Source organism: Zootermopsis nevadensis, unplaced genomic scaffold (genome assembly GCF_977971745.1).
Source record: "Zootermopsis nevadensis isolate Lab colony 2312 unplaced genomic scaffold, Znev_1.0 Znev_ptg000012l, whole genome shotgun sequence".
NCBI lineage: Eukaryota > Metazoa > Arthropoda > Insecta > Blattodea > Termopsidae > Zootermopsis > Zootermopsis nevadensis.
Window position 1 is genome coordinate 2,199,077 of NW_028259144.1, and position 25,234 is coordinate 2,224,310.

General features: G+C 37.9%; 1 protein-coding gene across 2 annotated transcripts in view; it reads left to right on the forward strand.

The window, feature by feature from the left end:
- The first annotated feature begins 15 nt into the window (after window positions 1-15).
- The window catches only part of Ino80 (chromatin-remodeling ATPase INO80), a 53,440-nt gene continuing 28,221 nt past the window's right edge, over window positions 16-25,234 (forward strand). For both annotated transcript variants that reach the window (XM_022079035.2, XM_087347572.1), the window contains exons 1-23: window positions 16-196; window positions 1,588-1,762; window positions 3,058-3,158; window positions 4,215-4,423; window positions 5,219-5,395; window positions 5,527-5,736; window positions 6,594-6,692; window positions 7,088-7,246; window positions 7,992-8,161; window positions 8,732-8,963; window positions 9,071-9,158; window positions 9,982-10,097; window positions 10,253-10,428; window positions 11,238-11,440; window positions 11,889-12,029; window positions 12,408-12,520; window positions 13,490-13,700; window positions 13,996-14,095; window positions 14,784-15,207; window positions 15,455-15,875; window positions 20,428-20,555; window positions 24,015-24,109; window positions 24,329-24,401. In XM_022079035.2, the coding sequence (XP_021934727.2) occupies window positions 1,629-1,762; window positions 3,058-3,158; window positions 4,215-4,423; window positions 5,219-5,395; window positions 5,527-5,736; window positions 6,594-6,692; window positions 7,088-7,246; window positions 7,992-8,161; window positions 8,732-8,963; window positions 9,071-9,158; window positions 9,982-10,097; window positions 10,253-10,428; window positions 11,238-11,440; window positions 11,889-12,029; window positions 12,408-12,520; window positions 13,490-13,700; window positions 13,996-14,095; window positions 14,784-15,207; window positions 15,455-15,875; window positions 20,428-20,555; window positions 24,015-24,109; window positions 24,329-24,401 (3,780 nt within the window). In that variant the 5' untranslated portion in view covers window positions 16-196; window positions 1,588-1,628. The remainder of the gene's footprint in view (window positions 197-1,587; window positions 1,763-3,057; window positions 3,159-4,214; window positions 4,424-5,218; window positions 5,396-5,526; window positions 5,737-6,593; window positions 6,693-7,087; window positions 7,247-7,991; window positions 8,162-8,731; window positions 8,964-9,070; window positions 9,159-9,981; window positions 10,098-10,252; window positions 10,429-11,237; window positions 11,441-11,888; window positions 12,030-12,407; window positions 12,521-13,489; window positions 13,701-13,995; window positions 14,096-14,783; window positions 15,208-15,454; window positions 15,876-20,427; window positions 20,556-24,014; window positions 24,110-24,328; window positions 24,402-25,234) is intronic.

A 25,234-nucleotide genomic window follows, 5' to 3' on the forward strand; every position in this document is an offset into this window, starting at 1 on the left:
ATACTTGGTTTTTGGTGACAAGCCTTAAATAATGATGGCGGGGTGCCATCTGGCTTATAGAAATATAGAAATGAGTCGGTTTTTAGACTGGCCGAGATATTTGTTGGATAATAGGGATCGCCATTTTGCCTTTTCCTTTCCTTTGAAGTGGATATACGGCTATAATGTGTGTTTTCTAGTCTGGTACAATTCATATGTACGTATAACATTGTCAATATAGCCTTTTTCAAAGATTCATATGTAGTTTAGGTGATATTTGTATATTGTCTGACCGTTAAGGTAATAGACGACACTTCCTAGTACGCCTGTAAGACTTAGCAGTTCTATATGCAGTAAATACGGAATGCGAATTGACACGTCAAGTTGCTTATAATATGTATTTTACCATAATTATGCCCACCTGTGTTTCCTAACAGCAGAACCTGTGACTGCATGTACACACATACATGCCCTTTCATACTATTCCGTAGTTACATGCTAGAGAACAATCTGATTTATTTATTAGTTAATATATTCATTTAAACATTGTAATATGTGTATTCATACACATGAGCCCACACAGGAGAATTATAATCAATGTATTATAAATCTAATTTATTGTTTTCATTACAGCACAATGTATGATATTTCCTTCCTCTTCAGTACTTCATTATTAAACAAGTAGATTTCTAACAGAATATAGTAACAGGTTTAGAAATCTGGTGTTAATCAAAATTAATTGTAAACTGAAATGGTCCTGACCTGGTTTTAACCCATACTGGTGTGATTATAGGAAGGGAAGTTGGATATTTTCAGTGGTTATGTAGTCCCTTTTAACCAAAGTTCATATAAACTATCTTTATGAATTACTCAAAGGTATGAAACAGTATGAAAGATTGATTTTTTATGAAATTATGTTAGCATAACTTTACAGTATTATGAATTGAATTTGTGTCTGAGTGAACACCCATATAAGAACTCCAGGTTCAGTGACACAGGGCTGGAATATTTTATTAGGATTAGTGACCGTAAATGAAGCTAAAAACCAGAAACATTTTAAGTGGTAATCAAAGGTAAAGTTTTCATTGTGCCAATGAGAACAACCAGTTGTGGCAGAAACTTGTACATGGAGGTACAGCATCTAAAACCCAAATAGATAGCAGTGTTTACCAAGTGATCTATTGTACATTATTTTTAACTTGTCTAACCTATGGTAGTGTAACCTAATGTAATGTGACATTTGTTTTTATAATGCTTATGTATGTTGAGGGCAATACCTTTCTGTACATCAGGTAAGGGTAGCCCAAGATGACATACCATAGTTCAGTTGGCCACTGCTCTTTTCTGTTCTGTTCTGTTTCTGGAATTTAGACCCCTCCAAACTTCCTCATGAGTATCATTTTGATATGTCATGACTGCATGTAGTAAATTAATTTTTCCTCAACCTAGCTACTGCAATTCAAAAGAAAAGTGTTGAGGAAGGTATTTGCCCTAAAGCAAGAAGAAATAAGTGAAATTTCATGAGTGAAGACACCAATACTGTAGTAATAAAGCATAAATTTATACAGGTTTTCAACTGCTCAAAAAATTTATTTATTTCTGTTGCAGCCTATATGGCAGACAGGTAACCAGGTGTTTGTGGAGGAGTCATGGCAGAAGATTCTCATACGGTGGTTGTTGGAGGGGAGTTAGCCAAACCATTGCATCTGCAACACTTGGAACGAAATCTTGATGTGGAACCATTCCTTTCATATGTGGAACATATATTTAATACTCCATTAAGGTATTTAAAGGTCAAGGACATTGGCATAATGAATGTTACAATATTAGATCCTTGCATGTGTCAGGTTTCTATAATTTTTAAGTAGCAAGTAATGGATACTAATTGTTTTATTGGCTGAGCCCTTGAAGGTTGTAGATTCTTAGTAGTTCCAATATTTCCCCAGAATAGAAGTAATAGAAATGCTTTAGTAGGGGTTTATTATTTATTAGAAACCAGTGCATTGCATTGGACATGCTGAGAAATCTCATGTTTTTAATAACAGTGAAGAAGCTGTTGATTTTGTAAAATGGCACTCAGGACATAAAATATTGTGACAATGGTGAATACCAGGCCTCCATTTTGGTTCAGAACTCATGTAATGATTATAGGCATCCTCTGTTGACTTTTATCCACATGATTGTACTGTTGGGGCATGTATAATGCGATATGTTCTGCCCAACAACTTTTGACGTAAATACGTCTATATTGAAGGGTCATTTGGCAAAACAGCATTAGGAAAATGTGTAAGATCCAGCAGTGTGTAATGGTCAGCTTTTATATGAACTCCTGTGCGCATAACAATGCTTTACTCCTTTACCTAAGAAACTAATTGTAATGTCATCTGTTTATTCAGCTTTGTTGTGTTTCATTACTGCCATCAACAATCCGTTTTCGTTATTGCGGAAATAGCTGAGCTGTGAATCGCTTATAGAAGAAGTTTGTCTTAGAGTAGATAATGTTGTGCTGTTAAAAACGTTTTAGAATATCACAAATACTTATCTTATATAAGAATTATTAAGAAATCTGTGATACTGCCCTCCACTCTCTCCATTTTAGTTTTGATTAAATTGGTCATTGCTGGTGGACATTGTGGTCTCTTACAATTGAACAAAGTTTGAGGTAAGGGATTCCTATTTATTATTATTGTTCATCACGTTAAGCGTTAAGCTCCCGCCTCTCGAAAACCGTAAGAGATGGATTTGGACATATTGCGTACGAAATACGTATTACCTCTTGAGCTTTCCATATCTGTTTTCAGATTTTACATATCACAAATAGTTTAGTTTCTACAAACATTTATTTATACAAATAAAGACACATCACACTTCATGCTACTGCTGCGTTTGTGTGTTCCGTCATACTATGTAGAGATAACAAGATGGATGACATTGAAGCTAATAGAGTCCGATGATGATAATTTAAATACAAAGACGTATTTATGTCAGATTCTCCGGAACCGTGGTTCCACTTTCAATTTTTTTTATTCAGCAGTATGTTTTATTTTGTGTAAAATAGTTTATCGTGTGTTGTTTCAGTGATGATAACACCACAGATTCAGAATCTGAAGCTAACCTCACAGAAGCTGAAGAAGCAAAAGGATATAAAAGTATTAACGGAATCACAACAGGTATAGAAGGTAAGTCCAGTGGATCTGTGTCTGACATGGAGAACAGTTTTAGAATGTGGTAACCATGCATTTGTTTATGAGAATCAGCAGCTGTTAGACCTAATTTGAATCACTGTAACCCAATATCATTATTCGGTAACATGCAATTAGTCTCTCTGCACATTCTCATAGAAATGTGTTTCTTTCAGAATGATAACATCATATGTGTTTGTGATGTGTAAGGTTTTTTTTCACCAAGATGAATTGCTTTATGACAAAGCATCCTTCATTCTTTTCAGTCCTCCTGTTAGTGCTCGTTAGTGCTCCTCCTATATTTGTGCATTTGTCATGGTGGTGGGGCTTGAGTACCTCAGTGACCTCAAGAGCTACTGGTAGGGCCTCCCTAGCCAGATTGGTGGAGGGGGAGAGGTCAGACTATGACAGGTACCCTGGTCCTCCATGTTGGGGGTTGGTCGCAAGGCTAACAACCTTGCGCCGTAAAGAGGAAGATGTTTCGAAACCTCAATCGAAGCCTCGGACAGACGAACCTAACAGAGGACCGAATGGAAGAGGAGAATTGAGGAGGCCATGGACCGAATACGGACCGGAGAGCCATAGAAGAAGATTTGTCGTATCGCGTGTATTCTCACTTCTTGTACGCATCTAGTCCTTGGATCTTGCAGTGGTTATTAATTTTAATTTTTGATGCTTTCAGAGGAGTCCTGTTGTCATCCATAATGCGTAATACTTGTCAGTGTCAGCTTACTTGTAGTGTTTTTACCTTTAGATCAAGCCATTACTTTGGTTTCAGGTTTTATCTGTTCTTTTTAATTTTCTTAAAACTCCTCAGACTTTATCCTTTTGCTTTAAACCTGCTCTTAGTTCTGACTGGTTTTACCCAATATGTAAATTGTATGTTTCACATAACATACTTTTAATCTTCTCTGACATTGTTTATGTAGTATTCAGTAAATTAATGGTACACCGCAGACAGTATTAGTATGTAATTTGATGACCAGCAGGAAACCTGATACCAGCGTAAGGAAATTCTGGATATTGCCGTGATTGATTCAGTTTTTCTTGCAGAACGAAAATCAGATAAGATGCGTCTGTACAACTTTGATAATGTGAAAAAGAATCGTCGATGGTTACGAGATGTCTTGGTCAGTGATACGTCAGATTCCTCAAGTGATGAGGGGAATGACAAACAAATTACGGAACAGGATTTCCAGGAAATGTTACGTCTTCATCTCCTCAGGAAAAAGTATCAAGCTCGTTACTATACGAACCCCGAGGTAAAAATAAACTTGTTTACTTTGAGTTGTAGAATTTCTACAAACTACAGAATTTATACTGAGCACAAATTGGTATGGGATTCTTCTCGGTAAATACAAGTGTAATGAAAGCTGATTATGAATATATATTGTCTGTAAGAACTTATAAACACATGCATATACTAGTAGTTGGGTGTATTTCACAGTAAATTGCTTTTTCATGATAGTTTTAAAAACAAACGTCATGGCTGAGTGTTTATCACTCCTGCTTCATATTTTGGGGATCATGGGTTCAAATTATATATAATTGAGGCGATAGAGAAAAGACAACTGATTTGGTACGGACACGTGGAAAGGATGGAGGAGGAAAGGTTACCAAAGAAGACTATGAAATGGCAACCAACATAGAGAAGGAAGAGAGGAAGACCGAGACCAGGATGGAACGACAGAATTACAAGAACCGTGATAGAGTGGAAACTACCGCCTGAAGGATGGGAAAATAGAGGAGAATGGAAGAAAATATTAGGCACCGGTAGACCGAAGTAACGGTCAAGAAACGGAAGAAGAAGAAGGGTTCAAATCTTGGCCCAAGAACCAGTTATTCCAATGTTTCCGATAGTTTTCCTTTTGGTTTTAGCACCTTAAATTAGGCCATGACTGGTTTTTCAATCCATCATTCATTAATTGTCCCATAATTTGACACTGTATATGCTGTGTTGCCAACAGCATAGTTAAATAAACCTTAAATAAAGAAAAATAAGATACTTTTGAAGCACATTTCTGGTTTAATGTATGTACGACATGCTTTGTTTTTAGAACTGCCAGTATCAGTATTTTGGAGCTGGACTGCTATCAAATTATGACAAATTTCCTGAACATCAGAAACTTATTGTTGGTAATAAAAAGAAAAAGAAAGACAAGAAGTTTGAAAAGAAAATGAAGAAATTGAAGAAGTTGAATATGAAAGATAACTGTCAAGCTGAAGAAAGTCAGGTAAGTTTCATCAGATAATTGAACTTATAATGTGCTAGAAGTTGGTCCTAAATAACAAACTCCATTAAATAGGGTCCTTAATAAGCTAAAAGTTGCTCAGCTGGTCAAATAATACATTGTTACTTTTTAAGGAGCACGATACAATGGAAGATTTTGATTTTGAAGAAGGTTTGTTGAATCTTAAAGAAGAAGATGACCCTGATGGCTTTGTCGACATGACTCCAACTACTGCAAAATCTTCAAAGTCAAAGAAGAAAGACAAACAAGCAAAAAATCCAGAGATAATGGCAATTAGAAGAAGAAAGATATGGGTTATGATGTCTAAAAAGGAACTTGGGAAGGTAAGCAAATGTCTGTAGTTCTAGGTTATGAATGAAGCCGAACGTTTGATCCTGTCTTCTTGTAGTTCAATGATATCTGTGTCTTCACAGATAATGGTTTTTGAGATTCATTTTAATATATTTTATCTTTGTCTTACAAGTGGTATCTTTCAATTATAATTCTGTTCTTATTTGTCCTACCCAAGCCATATGTACAGCCAACCATAACCTAAAACTATTAACTTTATCAGGTCTGAGATATAATTTTCTGAGTTAGCACTACCACCTCCTCTAAAATCAAGAATGTAGTAAGGTTTTCCTTTGATTTACTCAAAAATAAAGGCAGGAGCAATAAGAAATGTTATCTTATGCACGTTCATAGTTCCTGAAACATAGAACAGTATAAATGAAACATTTGAATCCGTTTGATGAAGTAAGAATAGAGCTGCATTTGGTGCAATCTGCTGCATACATTTGAAACTGTGTATTCCGTCTGTAGCCGAGAGATGGTACAAGATTAAAGCGTTTTGCATTTATGTAGTTACGAGAAGAGTGGGAATTGTCTGTAACCCAGACCAGCAGTTATTGTTTTGTGGCCTGTGAGGATGCATTGAGCCATGATTCAAAAAGACCTGAGAGCTTAATACAAACCATGAAGTTCGTTGTGTGTAATCAGTGCCATGATTCCGTCAGTTTTTAGGTTCTGCCGTGAACCATACAACCTTTTTCCTTCCCCCATGCCATATCAGTCCTGAAAAATGACTGTTGATAAATTAGTTGTAGGAAGTCATTCTTAGGGTTTTTAATTCTGTTTTTGTCCAAGGAAAAGGCAGTGAAAGGAAGAAGAAACCTTACTCATTTTTATGCTGTTGTTCCAGGTGCAGCGAGCAAAGACTAACAATCATAAAGAAATGCTTACAAGTTGTAAGCGGGTGGCACAGTACTGTATGAAACATTGGCGGCAGAAGGCAATGCAGGTTAGTAGACTAGGCCAGTCTTTGAGTTTAAGAAGAAGACTGAACTAATGTGGCGAAATGGAAACTAGTGTGTTTGGAGTATAATGCTTTGGGAAGAATTTCTAACTTTGCTTCATCAGCTTCAGTGTGTATATAAAGGGAATCATGCCACTAGGGCATATCAACAAAATGTGTACTTTACGGGAGATTATGCTTATTCGGTTTGACAATTGTGTATTTCCTGTTAACCCTAGTATATGCTCAAAATTTAAGTCTGGTCTGCAGTTTCATAGTATGGGGTTAAATCCCGTATTTGTATTGGATAAAAGTTGATAGTGTGTATGAAACTTAATAATTCAGCATTCAACATGCAGATGGTAATATTTCATATTTAATCTTCTTGTTTATGTCTCCAGTCACAGAAAAACATGAAGGAGACGGTATGGCGAGCGAAGCGACTGACGAGAGAGATGCAGGCTTACTGGAAACGTTATGATCGGGTCGAACGGGAGACGAGAAGGAGACTGGAAAAGGAGGCTGAGGAACAGCGCAAATTGGATGGGGAGTTAATGGAGGTAAAATTCAGATGCCAACATGTGTAATGGGGGCAGACGAATGTTGTCTTGTGTGAAATTCAAAGTATTTTTTTAAGTGGAATATCATAATTTTTTTAACATATCTGAAGCTTTTGAATTTATTTTACATGTATGGCATTAATTTGATGGAGAGAGAATTGAATTGAATTGAAAACTGCATAATGAAGAACTCCATAATTTTTACTCGTTACCCAATATTATTAGAATTATCAGTTCTAGGACGATGAGATGGGCGGTGCATGGGGGAGATGAGTAATTTGAAATTTCTGCTGAAAATCCTGAGGGGGAGAGACCACACAGAGATCATAGGCATAAATTGGGGAGGATAATATTAAAATGGATGTTAAGAAAAGGTGGATGAAGGGTGTGCATTGGATTCGTCTAGCTCATTTGGGTTTGACTTGTGATCTCTTGTGAACATGGTAATAAACTTTTGGGCTCTGTAAAAGGGGGGGAATTTCTTTACTAGCTGAGTATACCGCCAGCTTCTCAATAAATACTCTGAATCAAGAAGTTAGGTTTGTTTACAATTTTGATTCAGAGTGGTAAATGTGTGCTAAATCTGAAAGTTACGCAAACTTTCTTAATTGCTTTCAAGTTTCACTTCAGTCAGAGTGTAAAGATAAATATTACATATTTATGAATCTGGAGATTTGACTTCTGAAGTTCCTTGGCATGGCTAAACGGAGTTAGAGATGTGAGCAGGGAGGTTTTTATGTTTCAGGCAAAGCGACAGCAGAGGAAACTGAATTTCCTTATCACTCAGACAGAGCTCTATGCTCATTTCATGTCTCGTAAGTTAGGTGGTGCAAATCATCAGGAGCAATTGAGAATACTCTGTCAGTTGGAGGAGGAGAAGAATCCTCGGTTGGCGGCCATAGATGATTATGACAGGTAGGTCGTTCGGTGAAATTTCATTGGAAAAGTTTATTAGGGAACAATCAGATATTTGTGAGGCTTTATTGCTGTTGGTGGAACAGAGTAAAATCACTGCCTTTTTTTGGAGAGAGAGACAGACAGACTGCTTTTGATTACTGAATTAGGAAAAATGTTAAATGTAAAGTAGTAAATGCATGCACATAAGAACTTTGCTGTGGAGCCACGTATATTACCTAATGCTCTATTGAGTCTTCCTGTTCATATTGTTTCTGCATGTGTTCATATGCATGAAAGAACTCAAGAATGGGTAAAATCAGACAGTTTTAATGACCACTTTACGCAACATAAGTACTTTTTATGTTTATCTCATGCTGCAGACAACATTTACCTCGGTTACTATTTTTATCTCAGTAGTGTGTATCCTCTGTGATGGTGGTTTCACCCAGCCTATGGTGAGATTATTGACGTTAGACATCTCTGGAATCACCGGCACCATTCACAAAGGTCAAGGGTCAAATTCTGGCTAACACATCAGAATTGTTACATAATGTATATAGTTTTTAACTTACGTTACGACATTAACAGTGAAACTATGAAGCAGAAAGCTAAGAAGAACGTGCGTGATGCATTCCAAGCAGAACAGAACCGAACACGAGAGTTTGCACACGGGGTAGCACGTGAGCTGACAGATGACTTCAAGCTCACTGAGACGAGCATCAGTGCGGATGAAGAACGACCTCAGCCTTTAATTTTCAGGGGAAACCTTAAACATTACCAGCTTAAAGGCATGAATTGGCTTGCTAATCTATATGACCAGGTATGTTAATTAGGATCTGGTTGTTATTAACATTTAAAATGCGCAGGTTCGTAAAAGTATGTGTGTTGGTGTACTGAATCAAGCGATTTGTTTTCCTTTCTCTGTAGGGGATTAACGGAATCCTGGCAGATGAGATGGGCTTGGGAAAAACTGTGCAGTCTATTGCATTCCTGTGTCACATAGCTGAGAAATATGGTAAGTGCTGTCGTGCATTTGAAATCTACGTGAAACCAGGGTTCCTGAAATACACAAACACAAGTGGCAAATATAAAAGTATCTAGAATTTCAGGTCTTTACAGTGGTGAATATGAAGATGGCTGTCTTCTGAGTTGTAGTACCATGTAGTCTGGTAATTAACTTATGATTCAGAGGTGCTTGTTGCCTCCCTCATCGTCATTACCCTGATGATGGAGGGTGTCGAAATGTTGGTAAACTTATACGAGACCGCGTGGCACTAAAACTTGGAAGACAGCCATCTTCATTAAAGTGTTTGGATGATACATACTGTAGGACTATAAGGCAATGTCCTATGTGTACGATAACAAGCGAGCTATACGAGCTGCATAAGCAGCATGGGGTGTCATATGAAGCGGGGAATCGCTTGTTGTGTCCTACGTAAGAGACCGCAAGAGAGCACATGGCCTTCCTGCGCATGCACCTTCCATGTACTGCATGGTCAGAGCTTTCTTGCGCATGCGCCTTACTGGTCAGCGCAGTGACTCGCACGAAAATATCAAAATATTTGATCTCGGACTTTGGCCGCTTCCCTCTCCTGTCCGCTTAGCTGGAACCTAGGACAGCGCCACACAGACAGCCAGTTTGATATTTCCGCTTCACACACGCAACCCGCACCACTCGCATTTAATCGCTCACGTAGGACACCGGGTAAGTGAGTGGATTTCGATAAGTGACTAGTAGATTTAAGTTGCATTTCAGGATCCATGACTGTACCCCATTGTAGTATACCTTTCCAGTCTTGTTGGTGTAGTTAGGCTGAAGTACTGTGCTTTGTGGCTAGATGCTTGGGGACCGTTCTTGATAATCTCTCCAGCATCCACTCTCCACAACTGGCAACAGGAAATGGCCCGTTTTGTTCCAGACTTCAAGGTTGTTCCATACTGGGGCAGTCCTCAGGTAAGATTTTTGAGATATTTTAATTAACTTATGACTGTAGCTTATTTAATGACATTAACATTAGCTCAGATGGTTTTAAATGATACGCTGATTAATGATTTGGAAAGGATGTGACACTGACATTTGAGATCACAACTCCCCTTTTTTACCAACAGGAGCGCAAGATCCTGCGCCAGTTTTGGGACCAGAAGGACTTGCACACAAGGGAAGCGAGTTTCCATGTTGTGATCACAAGTTACCAACTTGTTATTACAGACTTCAAGTATTTTAATCGTATAAAGTGGCAGTACTTGGTTTTGGACGAAGCGCAGGCTCTGAAGAGCACCAACAGGTAATACACTATATTTTATTTTATTATTTCTGTCTTGCATCCTTCGAGGAACTGGTATGTTTTCTAATTTCCAGTTCCTTCTTGTAATTACCTTTGTTAAGTAATTATGAAATTAATTTATATGCAAGTCTTTCCACATCTGAAGTTGTCATTCAGTTCCTAACCTCGATTTAATTAATTTTTATTCTGAAGACCTCTTGGCTTCCGTTGCCAATTTTATTCCAGTTGCTAGTCTTTTCCTAGAACTTGTCATGTTACCGAAATTAATTCATGTTCTGCACGAGAGTGTCTTCCCAATTTTGGTCTTTACATTCTTCTTATTCTGCACAAATGTTATATTATAATATCTGTTTTTAATAATAAATCTTATTGTTCGTGAATCTGTAGCGCATGTTCGTATCATATCACCTTGTCCTCTTCCTGTAGTTTCTGCGTTTGATCATGCCTAATGTCTTGGTCTTAGATTTTATACCTTCTTGTTCATTTCTTAATAGTAACCGGAAGGTTTGTCTGTACATTACAAATTGTGAAATAATTTAATTCCAGTTCATTTAAGAATTTTGCTCATCTGTTTAGTGTTGTCTTCTGGTAGTAAATATGTTAGTGTAACAACACTAACATTGCATTATAGAAGATAAATTTTGATAAATCACCTCAGTTTACACTGTAACTGAAGGTATTTATCAAAACTTATGATGATGAGGACAGTAAAAACATCTATTTATTAGAACGAGAACAGGATAAAATCCATAGAAGTGACATTGCATCCTTCAAAGGAATATAATTTCTCTTAATGCTTTGTGTTTCAGTGTTCGTTGGAAGCTTCTCTTAGGATTCAGCTGTCGGAACAGGTTACTGCTGAGTGGGACACCCATTCAGAACAGTATGGCGGAACTCTGGGCCTTGCTTCACTTCATTATGCCTACTCTGTTCGATTCACATGACGAGTTCAATGAATGGTTCTCCAAGGACATTGAAAGTCATGCAGAAAACAAAACTGGCATTGATGAAAGTAAGTATGATTAAATTCTGGTGTAGAAAATTATGTTTAGCACAGAGGCAACAATAATTTTGTTTCTAATATTTTATTTGGCATTTTTAATCTTTATTTGATAAATTTAATGTAATACATTTCTACCACACACACAGTGTTGAGAAATTTCAAACTTTATTTTTCATCATAATACAGGAAAATGCTTAAAATTTATTTTACGGAAATATTTAATATACAATTAAAATTTGTACTTTCATGATTTACGTTTATAGGTGTCATTCAGATTTTTTTACTTCCCTGTCCTTAGAAAACTATCAGAAGCCAAAGTTCTTCAAACCAAAAATGCTATACACAAATAATTTAAGTTGCAAACAAATTCATGATTAATACTGATAATTTTTCTAATGTTAGCAGTTACTGTATGAAGCAATTTTAGCTTTAAATTTTGTGTGTGTCCCTGTTTCAGAACACTTGTCTAGGCTTCACATGATACTAAAGCCATTTATGTTACGGAGAATAAAGAAGGATGTAGAAAATGAGCTGTCGGACAAGATTGAGGTTATGGTGTATTGTCCACTTACAACTCGACAGAAACTTCTTTATTCAGGTATTACTGAATTACATAGTGTATTAAAATGCCCCACCTGCATTGTTCCCAAGGTTACTGACTTATCCTTGGCCAGAAACCAGAATTTATTGTGTTCTTATTCCTACTAGGCAGGTATAAAGATCATCATCCATTGGTTTTTCCACCAGGGTGTATCATCTTATGACAAAAGTTTTCTCCACTATTCTTTGTCCTCCACAGCCATTTTGTATCTGTGTCTGCTCTTTTCCCTGAAAACAATACATGAAAACAGTGAAATCAGTAATGTAGTTTGGACATGATGAAAGTGAAAGGTGGTTTTTGAAATTCTTTTGGAAACTCACCTAAAGATTTTGATTGGACAGTGAATTAACTTAATACTGCCGTCTTCTGTTTCAGCTCTTAAAAAGAAAATCCGTATTGAAGATCTGCTGTACTCGTACAGCGGTTCAAATCAGACCTCTCAAAGTGTGACTTCCAGTCTGATGAATCTTGTCATGCAGTTTCGTAAGGTAAGTCTTGTAGTTCGATTGACTCCATATCTAACCCCCAGTCTGGAGGATCACCCAGCATTAGCTGTCCGTGATTGCTAATTCAGAATATTTACAGCTGGTCTCCATACCTGGACCCTGTCTCCATCCACAACCTGAGGATGTGCCATGCTGTGGTGACATTTAGATCTTTTGACACCTTCAGGGTGTAGACATTTATATAATCTAAAAATCATGTAATGAACTCTTGTCACTATGAAATTGTCTGTGTAGGTCAGTGGTCCCCAACGCGATGCCCGCGGGCGCCATGGCCCCTGCTAAGGCTTTTTTTGGGTGCCCGCGTTGTTACGGAAAGAGGTTATACTGAATAATGAAGGCGGTTCAACCACGAACATTATAAAATCAAAGCGCGGATCTCGACATACTGACGCCCATCTTGACGATCGTTTGTGAGCAGCAACATCATCCTACACTCCCAAATTTAAAAACTGGCCGATGAAATGCAGCGCCAAACATCACACTAACCTCCCACTTGAGTAATAATAATTGTACTTATAAAACTACGTATCTTTGATTACATGGTTTCTTGTATCATTAAATGTCATGTTGTTTTGTGTATTATTTGGTGTCCATATCTTATTTGTCCAGAGAAAAGAAAATTTGGCTTTGTTAATTGGTTGGTGCCCGCCACGATCTCTTAAACTCTCAAATGTGCCCGTAGGAACAAAAATGTTGGGGACCACTGATGTAGGTGCTTGTATTTCATTCTGTTGTTCATAGATGGCTGCCAAGTACACATTTAAAAATCTCCTGCATTTGCTGCGGGCTCATTTATGTTGTGAAATCATTTTATTACATGAAATGTTTTGGTAGGGCAGTCAGTCATATTTCTTTGTATGCAGAAAGTTACTTAAATCATATGTTATTGGGTTAATGTAAAACTGTACACACAAACGTGCAACAGTAATAGATCCTGTTATTTTGTTTAAGGTCTGCAATCATCCTGAACTGTTCGAACGTCGGGAAGCCAAGTCTCCGCTTTTTGTTTGCTGCCCAGAGTACATAATTCCTAAGTTGCTGTTTGATGATGGACTTCTGTATCTAGCATTGCCTAGTAAACGTCATCTGTTGTATAATCATCTCAGTATTTTTGCTGTGGAATACATTCACAGATCTCTGTTTCCGTTGAAGCACAGCCGTGGTACGTTTCAAGTGTATACTCTGAAAAAAATGCAGTTATTTTTTTATATCTACTTTCTTTTCTTGCTTTGTTCTACTCAGAAGCAGTTTGTTTTCAAATGTTTGTAATTTATGGTATGTTCTGCGCTTTCAGTAACAGACTATGATTCACTGTTATTGCAGTAAAATTATAGTTTTTATGCTAATGTTTACTGTTTTGGAAAGTTTACAGGATGGTAGCAGATAGTGAAGTGAATAACAGCAAGAATTTTCTGAATTTATTCCTCTTGTAATATATGTTTGTTTTTTCTTATCAGGAGAATTTGCGGCCTCAGACACCTTTTTTTCCTTCACACGGTTCTGTGATCTCTCTCCGGCTGAACTAAACCGTGTTGTTCTGGGAGGACTCATTTATGTGTAAGTGGAAGTAATTAAATCAAAATTGTCATAATGTTCTGAGTATGAGGAAAGAAGTAATGCACACAGAAGTTTGGTGGGAAAACCTTATAAAGAGAAGACCAACTTGTAGCTATAACTTTATGTATTTTAGGGGTGTAGATTGTGGTGAACAGAATGGACTAAGCTGCTCTACAATGCCTAGTGTTGGTTAATAAGTTTATTTAGTTAGAGCCAGCCACTCAGTCAAGAACTAGACCCATAGTAAATAACCTTTGTTTCATAATAGCCAATTTATAAAACTCAAAACCTTGTTTGTGTTCAAGTCATATTAGAACAATTCCATTTATAGTTTATTCAATAAATGGTATAATGATTTCTCAATTAAATAAACAACTGTGACTAAAATATGTTGATAATGAATACTTTGTTGATTTGTGGTTTTTATTTTATGGGTTAAGAAATGTAATTTAAAACATTTTTATGTTTTATATGTATAGTTTTTTTGATGGTGAATGTGTATCATCAGCCACAGGTTATTAGGTTGTCACAACTGAACTAGACCACAAGAAACCATTATAGTGTGAGAAATTACTGATTCATGAGTGGTAATAAATGATGATTTTATTGGTATCTACAATAAAAACAAATAAATAATATAATTTCCTTTCCAGAATGTAATTTTTTTTCATATATGTTGATTTAACAGGTTTCTGCACCTGTCTCACTGCCACAAGTCTGGCTTCCTAATTAATCACCGCCACAGTTGGTGGAATACCAAAGGCCACAGTTCTGTCTCATCTTCTCGCACCCAGCTTTTGCTTTCTCCAGAACATCATCTCTCTGCTCCCAGTATTGCATACAGTACTACATTAAAAAATCTTGTTTTCACATCCATGACATCACATGGAAGCAATACTACATATACACACATCTGTCATGTCTACCACTCGATGCCCGAGACGGTCGAGCACCGTATCCTCCGCAGTCGGAAGGCTGCGGCGGCTCTAAGGAGAGGCCCTTCAGAACCAGAGGTAGATGCTGAGTTGGAGGATCAGCGGTGTAGTGGGAAGTCTGCTTCATTGAGTCCTGTGCACCGAATGGGAATCAAGACGTCACCAACCTCCCCCAAGGTATCATTTGATCCTTATGATTGATTGAAGATGGCTGTCTTCTGGGTTGTAGCACCGCGTAGTCTGGTAGAAATGTTGGCCAATTTCTACCAGTCTACACAGCATTGCAACCCAGAAGACAGCTGTGTTTATATTTGCTGCCGAGAACCTTAAATCTTCTTGTTCTTTAGTTATTCAATTACACTTTCATCCTCAGATGTTATGTAGTTAGGTATTTATGACATTGTATTTTAACCTTCTGTTGCAGGCTTTACGAAGTCCGAACCATTCTAAGTTATCAGATTTGAAATCGTCTCCAAGAGTAAGCGGTGGTGATGATGAGGGCCATGTTTCTGGGAAGGTCCCAATCCTCCCAGAGTTCTTCCACATTCCTCATCCCTCAAGGATCCTTGAGTGTCAGCCAACAGATCTGCCACCGTTCTTATATTATATCAACCCTAAAGTTCAGACGAGGGCTCGTGAAGTGTACTGCAGTAGCAGGGCCGCAGCATGGGATGCTCTATGTCATCAACATTGTACCTCCAGAGAGGGTCTGCAGACTGTCTTGTTTGGTTCACCAGAAGATGCGGATCTTTATGAAGCCAGGTCACAGCATTTCCATCCGGTTAATGCAGGTGGAATCGAGGCAGCGACTCCTAGATTTGGCTGGTCAAATATCATTGTACCTGGTAGGTCGAATGAAATTAATACAAGGTATTGTTATAGATTTATAAGATGTGTATCCTGAAGTTAATTGCTTAAACTTTAATATGGATAATGCAGCGTCATTAAGTAAACCGTAACACATCTACAGGGTGAGTGGGAAGTAAGTAGGCATTGAGAAGTGGTTATAACCTCTATATTTCGAATGCAAATATAATGAAAATAATTTTTACATATACCTTTTTAAATGGGAATATGGACACATAGCTTAAAATTCATTGTAGGCACCGGCGGCATCCACCAGCGTTAATATTACAAAACCTATAGCGATTATTTAATGCCTACTTACTTCCCACCCACCCTGTATTATGTCACTCTGTATGTGGAGGAAGATGAAGTTGGGTATGGTGTTATCATCTCAGAATATCTTGCGCAAACCAGTTTGAAACTGTTAGTTTTAGTCTTCTGGGTCGTGATGCAATGTAGTATTTTAGGTTTGTCAACCTAGAAGACCGTGATTGACATCTTCACTACCATGAGAACCTCGAATCTCGGTTTTAAATTTATGTTTATTAGGTGTGCCAAACTGACCGATAATTGCGGCACGAAGGGATTATAGCGCTTCCGAGGTCAGTGGACGATAGGCGGAGAGCAGTTACAGTTACTAAGGAATAAGTAACTGCTGATTAAAGTTTGCCGTTGTCTTACAGTTGTGTAACTACTACATGTACTTTAGGGGTTTTCCGAAGGGCGGTTGGGGAACCACTGTCGCTTAACTGTACTTCTGTTTTGAATTGCTTTTTCGTTGCCATGTCTCCTCCAAATTGAGCAGGTGTGCAGTATTTTGAATGACAAGGTGAGTGAGTGAACTGTGTGTGTTCTGGTAAAAGGTCATCAACGTTCCCTTATGAAACATATAAATTGGTGGGAGTAGGGTTTTGCCTCATTGTGACGTTGATTAAATTGTAAGGGATGTTGTCTTTTTATTGCTGATAGTTATAGCAAGCATTTTTGTCCCTTCTCCACCCCCACTGGTAATTACTTGTTGTCTCGTTGTTAGTCAGCGTGAATAGAATTGTGCTGTTCATGAATTGATCATGCCTCACTGAGCAACTATTGTGTGAGTGTGACGTGGGATGGGGTGACAAAACTGACCACTTTACGCCTTACTGATTTCATCCTGATATGCAAAGCAACTGCTATTGTCCTACAGGTAAATGGTAGGAGGGATTACGTAGCGAAATGTTTTTATTTTTTTCCCTGTATATGGTAATGTACGATACAATGAACTAGTCCCAGGAAATGAAGAACTGAAGAGAGAAGTATTGCACATCAGAAATGTTGGAGTGGTTTATAATTTCAAAATAATACTATACTTGGGAGAACTGGTAGTAGCTAATTTGGTCAAGGAATTCTCTGCTGTTATACAACTGGAAGGTTTGATACCGTGTTATTTATTTCGTATCCAAATACACACCATTCAAAGTAGAAATCATTAAATAGAGTAATATTAATAACATAGAAATAAAAAAAGGAGGTTGGGGAAAATTTAGTATAGAATAAATATAAAAGTAAATTTACAACATATATACAAAACTATATTTGAAACCAATATCGGGCATGAAGAATGGCAGGATACCGGGTTTACAGAAGTCTGCCATTGGACCGTAGCCAATTAAATCCAGTCCAATGCAGTTTCTGTAATATCACCTAATGGTGCAGTTACATTTAACTCTACATTATCTGTAAAGCATTCGTATATCTTTAAAAGGTTTGAAGGTTAGGGTAATTTTTTCTGTAGAATGTAAAGTAATATGATGATTGCAATCAAAAATCTTCTTTTCCCTTCTGTGGCATTAATATCTAATGAATCATTGGAATTAATCATCAGAAACTGTATATGGAGCTAGACCATAAATATACCTAATGTGGATAATGATTAACATATACAATGAAACCTAAGAAAACATAACCTAACTTTTTTTTTTTATATATCTTAATTGCGTCATGTTTGTGTTTTATTGATACAATAATTTATTTTCCGTCTATACACAAACTTAAGTTTATGTATAGACGGAAAATAAATTATTGTATAACCTAACTTATACAAAATATTTTTTTAAACTCAGAGAAGAGACTAATTGGGTGCTTTTGTAATTATTGTGATAAATATTTAGGTTCAATAACAGGTAATTTCTTGTTCAGCTAATTATAAACTGCTAGTTGAGGAAACTCTGTTATGGAAGTGGTTAGTTAGTTTGTTAGGTAGGTTACATTATAAATTTTTGTTAGCTACTTAATAAATTTCTTAGTTAGCGATCTAGACCACTTGCTGGGTACAATGGTAACTAGGTAACTGAAATATCTGGTAAAGGAACAGAATGTCTTGGAATACCAGAGATAGAAGTGACTTTGATTCTTTTTAGAAGTGTGGATGGATTTTGTTCGATTAGCATAAGAAAGCCATTACATTCAACGTGAAAATGCGTAGATTTCTCCCCGTGCATTAACCCATCCCACCAGTCAGAATTGTGTGAGAGAAGGAAATTGTAAGGATTAAAGTTAGGGGAGCATTCAAGTGAAAGCTTAAGGGAGATTGATTTGGAGGGGGTGTGGAGTTAGAATGGCTTCAGGGGTGTGTTGTCACAAGTATGTACTGAACATGTAAGAATTTATTTATTGATGTCACAGTATGTGCATAACTTACTACCATTATTTTTACCTCTGTTATTTAAGGCGGTTCAGCTTGTAGATTATCTTTTTCTTTACTTCTTCTGAACCAGAATTTTTCTCTGATGTTTATTCTTGATATATCTAGAATTTTATGGTTTTGAATTTCTATTATATGACAAATTTTTTCATAAATGGGATTTTAAGACCCATAGTTTGATGCATGATCTTTTATAAAATTTAATAGTTGCCGAGCTGGTTAATTAATTCCCTGTTTTTATGGACTCCCAGCTTACAAAAGCCTATGCTGAGCAACAGAGGGCTTCAGACATACACGTTGTATTAAGCAAATAAATACTTAAATTCATTATAAACTTGATTTTGATAGTTTTCAAGGGACGGGAAAATCATAGAATGGGTGGCCGAAGGTAGCAGTAAGTTGAGGGGGGTTTCTTATTTGGCCCCCTCACTTTTTTCAGCGAAATGTCTGGGTTAACACAGAAATGTGTTTTGTATTTTTTTTAAAAATTTCTAATATCGAACTATGGAAATCTTGAAAGAAAACCTTTCCTGATAGCTTTCAGTTTTAACAACTTCTTTGACTGAACTGGCTACAATACACCCCTGTTTATTCCATCGAGATTTGTCAAGTCTTGAAATGTCACAGTGAAGGAGGGAGGGAATGAGATGAAGACAAGAGCAGACAAAGTGAAGAGAATAATAAAGAAGTTGATAGAATTTAATTTAAGTCCTTTCTCTCTGGATCAGAAGAGACTCATCATTTCATCCCCTTGCAAGATATAATTAATTTTCCTCTCCTTAATGCTCTTCACTCTCTTCTTTCTATCTGATAGATACACGAATGGCTCCGTCAACTGCAGGAGGAACTGAAGCATGAATCAGGGGTGACAGAAAGTGCAGGGGGATTTTTATTTCATCATCTCTACATTGCGGGTTTACCTTGCGACTGTCAGATATTTATTTAAAGATTCGAGAACTTTATAGACAATTTTAAAATCTGTCTGAACGTTTTGTGTACGCTGTCTCATGTTGGCAGCAGTAAGTACTCTGAAATGCCGGTAAACTTTTACCAGACGGCACAGTGCGACGTCCCAGAAGGCAGCCATCGCTATACTCGCTGCTGTGAGAACTTCAAATCTCGATTACTGATGATATGTTGATTTTAATCAAAATCCAGTGTTTATAAGAAGGTTTATTTTAGATCTTCTATTCCAAAGTTCATCAGAATTGTTTAATCAGAGCTGAGTTCCAAAAGATTTAATTAAGATATATATAGTCTTAGAATTGGTTTGTTTCAGGGTTCTTCAGAATTTGAGTTAGGCATGCATCATGACTGATATGTTGATTCTTCCTTCGTATATCAGTGTTTTCTGAAGTACACTGCTTATATGACATCAGATCAGTAGGATGATTTGTAAATGGTGAATTAGAAAGGCTGAGAAGGAAGTGGTCGTGTCTGTTTTAAGGTGCTTAAATTGAAGCAGCATTGCCAAGCACTCATCTGCTTTGTTTGGTACAAATATGTTTAGTGTGTGTTAAAGGAAAGGTAATTTTTATGTCACTTCCTTCTTTTACGTTAGTTTTCTACACCCCTTGCTTAAGTCTTACTTTTTATGCTTTCTTCTTAATTAAAATTTAGCGTATGGCCATCTTTCATACAGTGAATTAAGATTTTTAGGGGGGAATTTTGTATAGTCAAGGAGAACTTTATCTTTGTAAAGTTCTTCAGTTATATGAAGTTAAACAAGGTGGAAATTTCTTGTATAAACTCGTCTGGCTGGAAAGGCTAAGGAAAATGTGATTCTAAGTCTCTGAGATCGTACATCATTAAATATTGTGGATTAAGTGTGTGAATCTTTGACATGTCTGTTTCTTCTTGACTTACAGACAAACAGACGCTTGTTACGGACGCGGGGAAGCTTTATGTTCTAGATGGGCTGCTGAGAAGATTGAAGGAGCAGGGTCACCGAGTGCTGATATACTCACAGATGACTCGCATGATTGACTTGCTAGAGGTGAGTTCCACCAGTACGTCGGGTGATTTTCTCTTTACGTGTCAAACGATATAAAACAAAATTTTGGCTAGAACTGGAACGACTGAAAATCAAAGCAGGGGTTTTACCAACTATGACTTTTACCGTGCTCTTCGGGTGACCATTTTAAATAATGTCTTGTATCTGTTAATTGAGTTTGCCAGCATAAAACCATGAACACGCATGCATCTAAAAATATTCGTGAAATTGCTGAAAGATGAATACGTCTTTGGGGCGAAAATTGTGGTTTTTGATCTGTGGGAGTTCCCATTCATAAAGAATGTCTTCGAGGGTGAAAGACATCTAAAGAATTTCATTCATGATTTTTATAAGGAAGTAGTTCGTAATGTTGCATCTGTCTATTCGTGGTTTTATTTAGGAAATAATATCTAAGTGGTATTGTCTTTCGTCTGGGATCTTTCTGTCATACTTCGGGGGTTTCTGCGTCCTTTAAAGACAAGTACATCTGAGTATCTCGGTCTTTCACGATTCAGGATTAAAGTTGCATGAAATTCCTTTTTCCTCACTTATGTCGGAGGCCTGACTTAATACAAAAAAAAGATCTGTGGGAAACTTTGTGACTGAATTCTGAGAAAAGTTTAATTGTATGGCTTATTTTGTCCCTTTGCTTCTTATTTGTAGAGATACATTATTTTACTTTAGGAAGTTTTATAGGTGGTTTTTAAAAGTTCCATTCAAGAAGCAGAATTTACTGCGTGTAATGAAAAAATGACAGTACTTTGAATCAAATTGTTGTAGGTCCGTGTGTACAAATGCGTGACCCTCTCCTTTTCCATATGTCTCGAGAGCTTATACGCTTCCTTCTCCGCTTCTCTGATCCCCTTCCCCCCCTCCCTGCAGGTAGTCACTCACCATGAATTTGTACCCACCCACTCCTGTCTGCTGCAGGAACCACTTGCTCTTCACCCAAGTGTGAAGTCACTGTACAGTCTGTTCCAAAATGTTGGACTCATGTGACTGCACTGGGGAAGTCATCAGAGGCTCAGAACAACTAAGGAAATTAAATTTGTCAGACAAATCCATGTCCTTCGGTCTTTGCTGATGGAGGTTAAAGTGGAACTTCAGCTATCAGGAATAATCTCTGTTGAATGTTGAAGGACTTACATTTAGGCTACTATGGTAGTTGCCATCCTCAGGGTGTCTATTCACATTTTTCGTTTTCCGCCAGATTCTCAAATCCCCAAAGATATTTGCGGCATTTGACGGGGCTCATTTCCGAAAGCCAAAGTTATGATCTGTCCACGCGTTTCATCTCTGAAATCACGGAACAGATCTGATTTAATTTGACGTTACGAGAATAAGCGTCGGTTTTGTTCTGCCTCTCTCTCTCTCTTCGAAGAACTATCTGTTTCTGCCACCTCAGTAAATTGTCCGTGTCCGTTATGATATTTTTGATACCCCTGTTGTGGTTATTGATTTTGAAGGTTATGAAATGTCTCCACGAAGATTGCCTGCCCCCTTTCTCGTCACTGCACTGCCCACTCGGATGAATCGTCATAAAGAGCACGAGCCACTGACTGGCTACGTCTCGTTCGTGAGTTCCCGTGGGAGATTTTGGAGCTACCGCACATTTATTTCTTTTGAATCGTGTTGTGCATGAATGAGTTCACTGGGTGTGGAAGGGGGGGGGGATTTCTCTTTGAGAGGGAGTGTAGGAAACAGATTTGTAATTTTATTTTGATTGTTTTGTCGGGCCTTCACATTGAAAAATTCTTAGCTTCATTCTTGTCGTGCATGCCAATAGGTGCGGTATGTTGTTTGTTGAGAAGAGTTGCATTTGGCAGTTTTTAACAACAAATTTGAACTCGTTGAGCAGGTTACCTCTGCAATAATGTGCCTGGCTCGTATTTGGGAGGTACACAGTTCAAATCTCCTAATTTTTGTTTCTCTTTCAACTAGTTTAGACGTACTTAAACCTGAGATTTTGCCGTGCCGTTTCAGAGAAAGTAATTAATTCACTTTAATTCGTGTTAACACAACTCTGGAATCGGAGCGTCTTTGTGAAAGGGGTACCGCCCCCTTAAATTGGAAGCATTAAAAAGTTAGTTAGGTCTCTAACAGATGTCACTAGGAGGTTAAAAGGGAAAATGAAAGCTTTCTGGTGGAGTATTTTTAGTCGTGCGGGTGAGGAGATAATGAAACTACACATTTAATTTTGGTTTTTCATGTTATTTGGGACTGATTCTTTTCACGAAGACCTAAATATATTTTGTAAAATTAATTTAAAGCTTCATTTCTCTATATAATAAGTAACTGTTAGTAGTCTTCTTCTTTGGTTGGTTGCTTTGTGATAATTTGTTGTCAGGGGATGATATTTTTGAATGTGTTTCCTACTTTAGATTTTCCTCTTATTCTTGATGGGCACTTTCGTTAGTTCTAAAATTTAGCCTCCGGGCTGAGAGTTGAATCTGGAGCTTCTGAACGTGAAGCCCGAGTACAGGCCACTACGTAGCAGTGTTCGTGTCTTGATTTCGTGTCGTCCACCGTTAGTCGTGTGATTTTAACCCCAGATTTTCAGGAATGTGTCTGACAACTGAAAACAGTAATTAATTCTCTTGGAGGTTTTGGACGGCTCGCATATTAGAACCCCTCTTTCCCCAGTTTGCTTTTCTAACATTTTTTCGTAGTCTTCCTGAGCTGTGATTTTGAAGCCGCCTGTCCCTCTTGAACCGCACGGACATTCGCTGACATTTGACCGCCATACGCAGCAAATTGTCAGAATGTTTTTGAGAATATGTCCCTCATTATGAATCACTGTCCTCAGTGTACTTACGTCTAACTTGGAATTCAGCGGGTAGGGCGAGGCTGGCTGCATGGAGGAATGTGAAAGTGCTCAGAATATCTGATTACTTGCCGCTCGCTACCTGAGGAACACAACAGTTGCAGTGCACCATAATGTATCAGTAAGAAGTAATCCCTTAAATTCTGTGATTGCAACAGTGGAACATCTGAATTTCTTATTTTTACCACAAGACGTACAGAATTTTTAACCCTGAAGGTCGACACCGTTAACACAAATATATAATAAATTGAGCCGAAACGTTTGTCCCTCTATTCTTTGATTCGGGCAAGGGTCCTTGAAATTCTGCGCGTGAAATTTTCTAATTTTGTCTCTCCTTTGATTGGATTAATATTTTTTGTTCAACATTTATACTCTTAAAAATGTCTGTCTCTTGGGATGCTGCGCCATGTGGTATGGTAGAGGCTTACTGTTGTTTCAGTGATGCTTGCTGCCTCCATCATCAGGGCAGAATCTCACCGATACTACTTATTTCCTCTCTTAATTAATTTAATAGCGTGGTGGAGAGATGTGTAAGGTAGTGGCCTCTGGGAAAGCCACTGACGTTGACAACCACTGAAAGAATTAATGATGCATCGTCAATGAGAAATACATTTTCCACCCTGATTGTAATTTTACAGGAATATATGTGGCACCGAAAACACACTTATATGAGACTTGACGGTTCGTCGAAGATCTCCGAGAGGAGGGACATGGTGGCCGATTTCCAATCACGGTAAGCGATTAAAATTAAATTTAAAAGTTTAAGTGTGTTTTTGGTTCTTGGTCTTATGAGTTGTAATGCCATGTGGACTTGTGGGGTAATACTAATATTTTGGAGGAAGAGGGCTGAAGACGGAGGCAGTATGTCCCTCCAAAACATTTATATCTACCTAAAAGTCCACACAGCTTCACGACCGCAGTCGGCGCATGACGCGTTTGTTTCCGTTTGCAGGGAAGACATCTTTGTGTTCCTGTTGAGTACTCGGGCTGGCGGACTGGGCATCAACCTCACTGCGGCTGATACGGTGAGTCTCCTCTTGTACTTGACAGATGATGTGATAATGGTCAGGGTTGCTCAAGTGATTTCTGAGGCAAGTTGTCAGCTAAACTCTCCCTCCACTCGCCACTGCACTCGCATCGCGTAAAAAGATTTTTTTTACAGGAATCGGCCGCGATCGTGTTTTTATGAGCCAAGTAATGCCAACATTTCAAGGATAATCGTGTCGTGTAGATACTGCGATTGTTAAGTGGTGTGATTTTGAAACGCATCAGGCCCTAAATGATGACCTCCGTTTATCAAAGACTTTGCCGTGACGCGTCAGGGAGGCTGGTACTGATTTAGCCCACAGTTCTCACATCATCAGCAATTAATCTCCTGAACCAGCTTGAGGGGGTGTACTGGGGTATAAATGATTGATTTCTTGCCTTCCAGGGTAACCAGCCCTTATCAACAGAAAGTGGAAGAGTCGGGGAGAGGGGTTATTAGATTTTGTAACTGAGGGTGTGGGAGTAAGAACATCTGGTTTGATTTTTAGTCGGGTGGTGGAACATTTTTTTCTCCTGTGGGGCGGTGTGTTTGGAAAGTGGTTGATTATATGAAGAACCAGAAATTGGGGTTGATATTCTGGAGGAGACATCTGTCTGAATTTATGTCTAAAATAATCGGCATGATTAAAAAGTGCGTAATTATATAATATTAAATTAGATCTTGGAAAATAGGTTGTGAGGATGAAAGTTGGACTGAACTGGCTCAAGACTGTGTCCAGTGGTTTGTTCCTACCGTCGTATTTTCTGTTTACCAGGTTACGAGGCTCACCCAGCCTCTTAACCAGATATATTGTCCTAGAAATGGGTGTCC